Source organism: Vombatus ursinus, unplaced genomic scaffold (assembly GCF_900497805.2).
Source record: "Vombatus ursinus unplaced genomic scaffold, bare-nosed wombat genome assembly UNPS02014167.1, whole genome shotgun sequence".
In the NCBI taxonomy this organism is placed as follows: domain Eukaryota; kingdom Metazoa; phylum Chordata; class Mammalia; order Diprotodontia; family Vombatidae; genus Vombatus; species Vombatus ursinus.
The window spans coordinates 254,234-265,236 of NW_020953945.1; the positions used below are offsets into that span (position 1 = coordinate 254,234).

At 48.6% G+C, this 11,003-nt stretch overlaps 1 protein-coding gene across 4 annotated transcripts in view; it reads right to left on the reverse strand.

Annotated features, from left to right (window-relative positions):
- Positions 1 to 895: 895 nt before the first annotated feature.
- DGCR8 (DGCR8, microprocessor complex subunit) overlaps positions 896 to 11,003 on the reverse strand; it is a 36,963-nt gene continuing 26,855 nt past the window's right edge. For all 4 annotated transcript variants that reach the window (XM_027859429.1, XM_027859425.1, XM_027859426.1 and 1 more), the window contains 5 exons: positions 7,187 to 7,287; positions 6,974 to 7,080; positions 6,684 to 6,811; positions 4,397 to 4,510; positions 896 to 3,254 (listed from right to left, as the gene is read on the reverse strand). In XM_027859429.1, the coding sequence (XP_027715230.1) occupies positions 3,171 to 3,254; positions 4,397 to 4,510; positions 6,684 to 6,811; positions 6,974 to 7,080; positions 7,187 to 7,287 (534 nt within the window). In that variant the 3' untranslated portion in view covers positions 896 to 3,170. The remainder of the gene's footprint in view (positions 3,255 to 4,396; positions 4,511 to 6,683; positions 6,812 to 6,973; positions 7,081 to 7,186; positions 7,288 to 11,003) is intronic.

An 11,003-nucleotide genomic window follows, 5' to 3' on the forward strand; every position in this document is an offset into this window, starting at 1 on the left:
AGGAATTCGGTCCATTGAACATCAGCTTTTACTGCAAGCCTGCAGTTGAGGGGGTCCCATCACGTCCATTGGGTAGTGATTTGAAAACATCCCACTTCTCTCAGGATGAGCAACACCAGCCCCTTCGTTGGTCTCTTAGCAATTCCCCCTGATCATTGGGCCCCTTGCAGAACCCAGAACTCCAGATGTGGTCCAACTAGCAGCCACAATGAACTGACTCGTCCCCTGCACTCTGGCAACGAATGCAACCTGAAACCCCGTGCTAGCTCGCGGGGCACCCTGGCATTTCCGAGTGTCTACTGAACCTCTGAGGATCAGAGCTATAGGGGTGGATCTCTGAGAACCCCCTCATTTTACAGCTGAAGGAACCAAGGCTCAGAGTCCAGCCCAAGCACCGAACTTGTGTTTCGAACCTGGCCAGGCACGAATGCTCCCCATCCTCCACTTACGCCCATGCTCGTCCCTGCTGGCAGTGTTCCTATTTCTTTCCTGCCCTTCGCATTTCATCCTTATTTAACCCTAGGTCCACAGAGAAAGACGTCGCAGGCAGGATCTGCAGTCAGCACCAGGACAGTGACTGTTTGTTTCCCCAGTGCCAACCTGTGGGCACTTGGTGTATGTCTGCCAAATGGTGCCGACTGAGAGTCTGATGGCGAGACTACCCTTTTTATATGGCAAGATGTGCGGCCCCATGGTGGGTATTCACAGCCCACAGAATCAACAAAGATAAATAAATGTGGAGGTACCTGTCTGTTTTCCCGGTCATCTCAGGCCCTCCAATGACAAGATAATTGGAGCAACACTGCTCTTCCACATCCTGTCCCTAACTGACTAAGCTCCAGGAGGACAGAAATTATTTTTATTTCACCACTAAGCTGAAGAGTACAAAGGCAAATGAGCAAAGAGGATGGTCCCACTTTATTGACACAGTACCTTAGGAAGTCGGCCACCCAGGACACACACCCAACCAAGAGCAAGGACAAGAAGGGGGCAAGCAACAGCTTCCTCTGGACAGCTCTGCTTGAGGCAGCGAGTCCACAGCTGGTTCCTGGCGCACATTTCCACTTCATGGCCCACGGCCTTGCTACAAGCCCCGCTCCTGTCTAAAGGTGAGAGGCGACATCTGGTCTGCAGAATGCCAAAGATGGAGGGAACTTTGGGTCATGGGTCTCTGCCTGCACTTGCTAAGGGCAAAGGTCACCTTCCCATGATTCAGAGCTAGGGGCTGAGGGATGGCTAAAGCAACATGCCAGCTAGAGCAACAAGGTGGTGCCTATGGTTTTCACCTATTTCTAAGCCAAAAACATCAGGTCTGTGTAAGTGAGACCTGTGGGGCAGGGTCTGAGTCTGCTCTGGGTCCTGGCAACAAATGGGATGGGGATGGGCAAATCTACTAGGGTGCTTGGCCCAGGTGGGCTGGGGTGGTGGGGTGGACAGTGCTGCCTAAAGGTAAAGGTCAGCCCCATCTTTCCAAGAAGACAGCAAAGATCTTTGCCAAGAGCTGTGACCACTCAATACATCACCAAGTCTCTCCCAAAGATTGCTGCCATCTCCAGCATTAAAGCTCTATTAAAAAGAGAAGCCATTTTAGACAAGGGCTGAGAAATTTAATCTTCCCTTCACCTTCTCTACACTGAAAATAGACTGCAAAGACCCCAGCCTGTTCACTAGTGTAGATCGAGGCACACCCCAGAGCCTCCCCAAACAAGGACCATGTGGAGCCCGGTGCTATATGTCTGTAGGGAAGAGAGTCTGGAAACTGGAGCAAGCCAGCTTTTCCCAGAGGGACAGGACAGGCTGCTAACTTTGTCTGTCCCCAGCTCTTGGGAAGAGGGAGTCCTGCTCAGACAAGCACCACGACTGAGGACTTTTAGGGGTACAAAGGATGTGTGTAACACTTCCACTGTTTGACAAAGAAGCCAACAGACCCCAGAAAGCAGGCGCACATTTAGGAGGCTGGCCACAAAGCCCCACTGCCTCAGGAGGCGCAGCACCCCCTGTGCCCGAAACCAGCCCTTGTCAAAGCAGACTGTACTACCTCTGGCTACTCTCCACCAGGCCAACACCCCCCAAATGCCTTAATTCATTGTCATTAACACGCTCCACACGTCAAGGCCAAAGTTGCTTTTCAAGAATGCTACAAAAATCTCACCAAAGCGTTACAGCACAGCTCCACAGCCAGCCACACACTGAGAAAAATCAATTCCCTAAAAACTTTTGCGGGTGCCAAGAAGGAAAAGAGGGAGAGAAGGGGGAGTCTTGGTATTAAAAAAGGTCTCTTTTTAAGGGTTTTAAGACTAGGGTAGAAAAACAAATAAAAATGCACTCAAGGCAGTAAACCCATTAAAATCGGCCAATCACGGCTTCAGTTTGTAACTGTTGTGCACTAGCAGAGGATTTCAGTTAAAAGAATAACTGTCATCAGTTAATGTTTATCCTCCAAGATCTAAAAAGTGGCTTTGATGCCCAAACAGCCAAAGAGTTCCTTTCACCACTATAATGAATTCCTCATTATAGTTTTTCCCAATTGTGTTTTGTTTTGTTTTTTTTAAAAGGAAAGGTCAGGGAGGGGGAGAATCAAACCTGTCACTCACTCCTCCTAGGAGTCATTCTGGTTTGGGATTTAAAGACACGAGCTTGTCCTGCTCCCCAGGCCAGGCCTCCAGCAGGCCAGGCTCTCCAAGGGGCTCACGCCTCAATTTGGAACGTGTCTCCTTGCTTATTCGTCTCTGCCACTGCACACTGTTACAAGCTGAAATGCAACAAAACCTGCCATAAAAACAGCTTGAGGCACAGAAGCCGGCATTTCTTCATATATCTCTAATATATCTGCTCCAAGCTGTACATACTCTGAATCTGATCCAGAAACACCCATCCAATGCAGACACTATGGATGACTGTCAAGGACAAAGTGCTTGCTTTTACAAGGTCTGTAGTGAAGGGTGGTTTGTTAGCATCTCTGCTTGGTGGCCTCCCAAAGAGCCTTTTTTTTCCCTTTCTGATCAATCATTTAAACATGACTCCTAAGAGGTAACAAGTTGAGGGTGAATGACAGGGCCCAACGGGGCAGAAACAGAAGGATGTGTCTCTGAAGAGCAGCCTGCCGTGCACAGAGCACCGGGGGCTGCAGGCCGCGTGTCTCACTGCTCCCCACTCGAGCTGCTGGCTGGCTACACATCAACTGTGCACAGAGGCTCACTGCCGGGCTGAGCTGACTCAACAATGGTCATCTTGGGCTTCTTCCGGGTTTCCTCCTACAAACAGAAGGTCAAGTAGAGGAGATTTTCAACCAAAAGCTGGGTAACTCACCTGACAGTTCAAAGCTGTCTAAAACCACCTACAGACACAGAGACTCTGACAAAAGCCAGGCTGGTCCCTCCCAAGCTTAGTCTGGGAGAAGCCACATCTTCAGGGCTGATAAGGAGTCAATCTGGCTCTGAATGTGGCTAGAACGCACATAATACATTAAGGGAATCCAGGGGAGAGAAACACCAAAACCCAGAAAAAAATCAAATAAGAAAGTGAGACATGATAGCACCATCATCACCTGGCACCTGGAATCCAAAAAGTCAGACTCATGTGTGGGCCTGCTCCTGGAAAGCCCCGTGACCTCCATCAGTCTGTTTCTTGACCACCCTAAACCTCCCTCAAAGAAATGTTAATGCCTCCTAAGAATGAGAAATGACAGGCTGTGGGAAGTAACGGAGGGCCTGTGGAGATCTTGCAGAGATCTAGCTGACCTGTGCACACTTTCAACTAAGGACCTAGGGTTTCTTCTTTTCTGGGTACACATTACTTAAATCTGCTCTCATACAAAGCAAGAAGGAAAAGGCATAGGCCACGTTTTGGCCAACAAATGAGCGAAGAGACTTGGAGGAAAGAAGGCAAAGAAAAGGGGTAGTGTGGGTGGGTCAAGAGGATTGCACTTAGTGCATATGTGGGTATGGAAGTGTCCCCAGAGCCTTAGGGTGGCTTACGTGATCTCGTGGCTAAGACTCCGGGGTCACCCTATGGATGCTGCCTGAACTGGAATGAACGGATCTGGGAAGAGTGGGTGGGGCTGGGCTAAGGTTAGTTCCTATGGGTGAGCGCCCCTTCAGCTCTGTGGGCTTCACTCTCCTTCATTTAAAAGGAGATCTTGGGATAAGATGACTACTGTCCCTTCTCTTATGATGCTAGCTTCTGGGTAGGTCTCCTGAAGACGCCCTTTGCTGCTGGATGCGAGTAAGGGGGACCAGAAACAAAGTATAGCCAGGGAGCACCCCAACAGGAGGTGACCCCGACCCAAGGAGGCCTCCAACACTTCAGGTTCCTCCCCTCTGGAGGATTAGGAAAGGGCATGCACAAAGACTGTGTGCCCAACACCCCTCCCCCCAAGCCCGGCCCCTCTGCTCACCCTCTCCTGCGCCAGCTTTTTCATCTCTTCCTGCAGTTTGTTCAGAATGTGTAGATTTGGCTTGTTCTTTTTGGCATACTGCTGAAGTTCAATCACACTTTTATCTGACATTTCCTGTTGAACAACATGACAGTGACAGGGAATGTCAAAAGCCAGACTTCCCTTCCAGGTCAAAGAATGGCTGAGGACAGAGTCCAGAAAAGCATATTTGCCCAACTTAGGCAGGGGCGGCCACGAGTGCTCTCGGTGTGTGGCAAGGACTAAAGGGATTACCCCTATTTGCAGATGAGGAAACTGAGGTTCAGCAAAGTTACAAGTTTTCTGCATCAAAGGCCACTTTCCTGTGGCCCCAGCTGACACTTCTAGCCTAGGTTCCTTCCCTCATCTCTTAATTCCCAATGTCAGGCCCCAGATGGTATTGGCCAAACAAGACCAATGCTAGGAGCATGGCTGGACAGAGGGGTCACGAAGTCCACGTGCGCAGACAAACAGGGTACCTCTTAAATGCTGCTGTTGCCTGGTACCGTGACAAATCCCAGCCATTGCAGAACGGCCTCAAACTTTCCAGTGGACTCATGGGAAGAGAAGTTCCGAATGCGGGAGGCGATAGGAGGTGGGGTGTGTGAAGGCCAAGGGGTCGAATTCAGACAAGGAAAGGAACGAAGGGGACAACAAAGGAGGCGATGGGCTATGGCAGAGGGAGGCAAACAGCAAAGCACTTGGTAAGAACATCACGGAATATGGAGGCGGAAGCCTACTCCTTATTAGCTGTTCCTTAAGTCCAAGTGATCTCACTGGTAAATCAAGGAGAAGACTTGTACTGTCTAAGCCTCCTTCAGGGGTTACGGAGAGCTCAAGGATTCTCTCTAACGGAGAGCTCAAGGATTCTCTCTAATCAGGTTGTGTGTCCGCACACGTGGACTCCACCAGAATCTCAGTGTTGAAAAGGAGCTCGATAGTTGAGTCTACCCCCTTTTGGAAGGGAAGTGGGCCTCCTCCCCACAACCTCCCTCTTCAATAGCTGTGAAGAGAGCTAGCCAGCCACCTTAACATGAGAAAATGCCAGCAAAGCTCAACACCGACCCAACACAGGGCAGATCCCTTCCCAAAAGCAGGGAAGAAGGAATTCTACAGCTGACCACAACCCAATGGCTGCCTTCCAACACCAGAGATACGGGGACACGGAACCTTGTTTTTGCCCTTGAGTAGAAGCAGACAGGGTTAACTGGGGACACAGCAGAGAGAAAACGCCTAAGGAGATAAGGCACTAAAGGTTATTATACCAAAAGGCTCATTTCATACAACAGAGCCAGAACAGATCTTAATGGATCTATCCCAAATTCTCACTTTTTTGCATGAAAATTTGTTCCAATTACATCTTTAGCAGAGATGTAGAGACTCCCTTATTTATCTGCAAACTCACATGAGAACCTCCTTCTGCCTTTATCCTAAATTAATCAGTCTGATGACTTGCCCTCACTGTCTAGAGTGATTTTCTCTGCCTACCTTCCCTTCATATTCAGCCAGTTCTACCTGATACCATCCCTACAGGAAGGCAGTCAAAGACAGACCCATAAATCCTCGAGAAAGTTCTAAAGCCCTTTTTCTAGAACTCAACTACATTTTCTCATTCCAAGCCCCCTTTGGTGGAGCCCTCCAATACTGGATTTGGCAAAGAAAGCCTGCCCGAGTCAGGCTCACAAACTTCTCTCCCCTGAAGACCACCCACCAACACGTCCCCGCCCTGGGGGCTGTCAAGCAGGAGAGGATTTCCCCAGGAAATCATTCAAAGACTGCTCCGTTACAAAAAGTCAGGCAAGTCTCTGCTGGAGGAAATCACCAGTCCAGAAAGGCGCTGGCTCACAGGACTGGGGACTGTGGGTGGGAAAGGCCCTCCTCAGGCCAGAGACAACGTGGTGCTTGACAGGCTCCGTTTCTGTGGCTAGCTTGAGGAAGGTTCACTCTGTCAACAGCTGTCGGGAGACTGTAGGAAGGATTCCTGCGGCCAGAAGAGGTTGGACCGAACCACTAAGATCCCTCCTTTCAACACCGAGATTCTGATAAATCTATTTGGCCTGAGACATTCGACTAATTCCCAGTCAAGTCTCTTGAGTTACTTGGCATCACAGGGGTACAAGTAAGTGGAAAACTCTCGGCCTAGAGGAGGAGCAGGAAAGGATGTGGACAGAAGAATGTGCTTCCACGGAGGGGAGGAGCACGGGTTTTCAGCTGGGGCCACAAAAATGAAACCAGAAGACCAGGAAGTGAACCGAGAGCTCCCAATTACCTGTTTCACCATCTTGTTGCTCTCCCGGCCATACATGCGCAATAAAGAGCCCCAGTTTTTGACATGTGGGTGCAGAAGTTGAAGGATTTTCTGAGAGGCTAATTGTTTCCCAACTCTCTTGTTTTTACCTGTTAAAAAAGGGAAGGAGAAAATGGGAAGGAACATTAGCAGACACAAAGCACAAGCAGACACAAGAGTGTGGAACTCCAGCAGAGGTCAAGCTCCTTAAATAGGAAAGAGCACAAAAAGGGAAAACCTAAGACAGCCCCAGAAAAGGATGCTCTCCTTACACCAGCCTCGGACAGTATGCTTCCCACATGTCATCACATATTCGCTCTTCTGGTTTTTCCCAGGGATCACTTCAAACTTGATGGTAGTGTCACCCATTCCATGGTTTCTTTAAGAGAAAGACAAATTTTGGTCACGCGGTGACAGGCTCCAGAGACTAAGATGCAGCAGCCCCAGCAGCCCCGAGCACACAGACCCCAGGATCCTCCTCTTACCTTTTAAGGCACTCGTGGAGAATCTGATATGGTGACAAAAGTCCTGCCTTACTGGTCAATTCATACACCCGAGAATCTTCAATACTGATATGGTTGAAATACTACAAAAACAATTTACAGCCATTCTTCAATTTGGAATTAAGCACAAATGAATAACTATACACGGGCTCCTTTTCAGGTAAAGACACGATGCTCTAATAAAATACTGACCAGAGCAGGAAACCACAAGCACTGCTCTTGGGTTTCTTAGAATTTTGAATCAAAACTCCCTTTGTCCACTGTGAAGCATCTGTGCTAAGAGATCCTAACACGAGGAGGCAAATTTGGTCTTACGAGTCACTGCGACTTAATGGGATGAAACCCGCAACTAGACTGTGGCTCAGGACAGAGTTTAACTTGTCTGAAAGAAACAGGATGAGTAAAGGGACATAGGGTGGGGGCAGGGAGGGGGCTCTGCATCTTAAGATTATTCACACTTGGGAATACATCCTATCAGTTGCCAAATCTTTCCATTTCTACCCCTGCCACCTCTTGTATGAGATCCTCTCCCCCCAGTCACAGCTGCTGACATGGTTCAGACCCTTATCCCCTCTTTCCTCTAGACTAGGCAAGAGGCTTCTAATTGGTCTCCCTGACTCAAGTCTCTGGCCAGGACAGGCTGTCCTTCCAACTGCTGCCAACCTGCCCCCCCCCCCACTCCCTCTCTCTCCTCACATAAAACGAAATCCTGTGTGGCTCGAAAGTCTTTCCCAACCTACCCCTGACCTGATTCCAGCTTCATCACCATCTCTGCCCCTCATGTACTTGTGGTCCAGCCAAAATGGCCTTCTCTCTTCCTCTCCATCTCCTGTCTCTCTATGTTTGCAAAGCTCTCCCATGTCTGGAAAGCACACCCTACTGACGTTGGAGAATCCCCCCTTTCCTTCAAGCCCTATGTGAAGCCTGTGCCCTGATCTCCTCAGCTGCCTAGAAGGTGCCTAACACCTTCACCCCACGCTCCTGGAACCAGAGTGGAAGGTATCCTAAGTATGAGTGAAGAAGGAAGAAGTGTGTTTAGCCCGGCCCCAGAGAGGGATGCAAGAGCTGGATCTAAGTAGCGGAAGGGCTTGGCCCCAGAACAAAGAACCAGGAGCAGTGGGTGGATGGTCCCAAAAAGCCACTTTAGTCTGGATGTCAGCAAAGAGCCCCTGACATTTAAAGCCATCTGCAAGGGAGCTGGAGTGCGCAATGGACTGGCCCTTGCTGGAAGCCTGTAAGCAGAGCGGGATGACAGGGACTTCATGTTCTAGTGGAGACTGCGGGTCCCACACGTGGAGTCCAAGGACCTGGGCCGAAATCTGGCCTGTCACTTTACTGTGGTCTGAATAGTGCCCTTCAGGTCACTTCCTCATCTGTAAAAGGAGAAGGCTACACTCGAGGACTCTCTCAATTCCTCTGGCTTAGGGGCTGAACTAGAGCGGCACCGAGGTCCCTTCCAACCCTCAAATTTTGTGATTCTGCAAGGGCTGGAAAAACCTCCATATCAGAAATTTCCAAAAGCGATGGCTTTTCTTGTTTCATTCACCACAGTCAGTGTAGGGATCGAAGATTTTCATTACCAAGGAAAAAACAATCTGGCAAGCCATAGTTTCTGGACCACCAAGGAATAAATGGGACCATGAAGATGAACTAACTCAGTCCTCTTTGTTTTATAGAGTAGGAAACTGAGGCCCAGGCCAAAATGGTAGGTAAAGCTATGACAAGTGAGCCCAGGTCTTCTGAATCCAAACTCTCCAGACCTCTCCTTCCTGCAGACAGCAGAGGAATAAAGATAGGGAGGAACTCCTTCTGTGCAGGAGTTTCACAAATACTTGTCCATTCAATGATTTCTCCACTGAGGAGGAAAGGGCAACTTTGAAGAAAGTATCCACGGGAGGATCACATTTGGAACCCTAAGGAGGGAGGGAGGGAGGTTTGCCAATAAAGTAAGAGATTTCATTATCATCATCAAGAAGGCTAATGGGATCAAGAGGCCTAAACCCACAGCTACAGAGGTGAAGGACAAAAGAGAAAGCTACAAAAGAAAAACCGAAATTAAGCCAGACCACTAAAGATAAGTATCAAAAAACCCAAGCACAGTTTGGTAGGAACTCAATGAGGGAGGCTAAAGTAGGGCAAAATGATATGTTCTAAATCCCTCGCCAACCGTAACAAAAGTCTCCAATGATGCAAAAGGACCACAAAACACTTAGAGCAAGTCCTAACACACACTTAAATTCATAATTTTTCAGGAATGTCTACTCTATGGTGTGAGTTTAAACCTGGACTGATTAAAAAAAAAACCACTCAACTTGATGCCTTTCATTCAAAACACAAAGAGTGGCATCTTCAGGTAGTTAAGGCCCTCACAACCACACTACTGTGAGAATCACCACTCTGGGGATGGGAAAGAGGAGTCATGTCAAGAAGCATTTCTTGAGCACTTACTATGTGTCAGAGCCTGTGCTAGGTGCTGGGAATACAACCATAAGCAAAAAGAAAGACAACGGCTGCCCTCAAGAAGCTTATATTCTGGGGCAGCTAGGTGGCGCAGTGGATAGAGCACCAACCCTCAAGTCAGGAGGACCAGAGTTCAAATCCAGCCTCAGACCAAACACTTGACACTTAATAGCTGTGTGACCCTGGGCAAGTAAGTCACTTAACCCCAAATGCCTAAAAATTATAAAAAAAAAAAAAAAAAGCAGCAGCAGCTTATATTCTAACCAGGGAAGACACCACACAAAAGGGCATTGACAAACTCGGGAGGGAAGTGTCCATGTGGGAGCATGGTCCAGTCTGGAGGATGAAGATGCCTGGTCTGGGCCCTTCCTCCAAATGGAAGCTCCGGGGAGAATTCACCAAAGGAAGAGGAGGAGCCACAGGTTAAAGAGAAAAGGAGACAAGATTTCTCTGGGGGTGGAAAAGGGCAGACAGCTCCATCCTTAGTAAAGGAACAAGAATGACCCTGGTCATTACAGATGTGTTGTCAACACTAGGGAAGTTCACATCGATACCCTGGAGACACCAGCACAAACTCCAAGGACTTCCTTAATTAACAAAGACTACCAGAAGCTTGGTGAAGAAATCAGGCTGGGCCAGTTTACTACGTGTTATGCAGACTTATAGGTCACCTGGCTGAAGAGGAGACAGTAATTCAATTCAAACACCTCATTCAAAACATTTATTAAGCACCTCCCATGCACAAGTCCCCCACAGGGGGAGGAGGCTATACTTAGATGAAGTCCCTATTCTTATGGGAAAAGGGAGGAAATGCGTACCAAACACCCGAGACAGACAGAGGCAGAAATCTGCTTAAGAGGGTACCTGGGCAGCCCATGGAGACCCCTGGAGGATACCATCACGTCCCACTGCAGAGATCTTGGCAAGGTTCACAGAGAGGTGGCCTTTGAGCTCAACCTTGGAGAACGCCACAGAAACAAGGGGAAAAAGAGAGGAGGAGGAGAGACCATGGCCTCCCCAGCTTAGAGGCAGGAATGAAAAACTGTTTGTAGTAACAAAAGGTTCTCTTGGATTGAACCAGGAGTTGAGGACATAAAAGAAAAAGTGAGACAAGTTTGCAAGGCTTAGGTTGGAACTAGACACAGTTCCAAAAACAGTTAACTAAGGTGGGAAACACTCTCCAGACATCTCCCCTGGAACTCATTAGAGTCAATATTTTTACTAATGACGCAGAGATAGCCAGAAAACCTGGAAGTCATGTTCAGTATTAACCACCATCCTTGTGTGCGTGTACACACACACACACACACACACACACACACACACACACACACACACA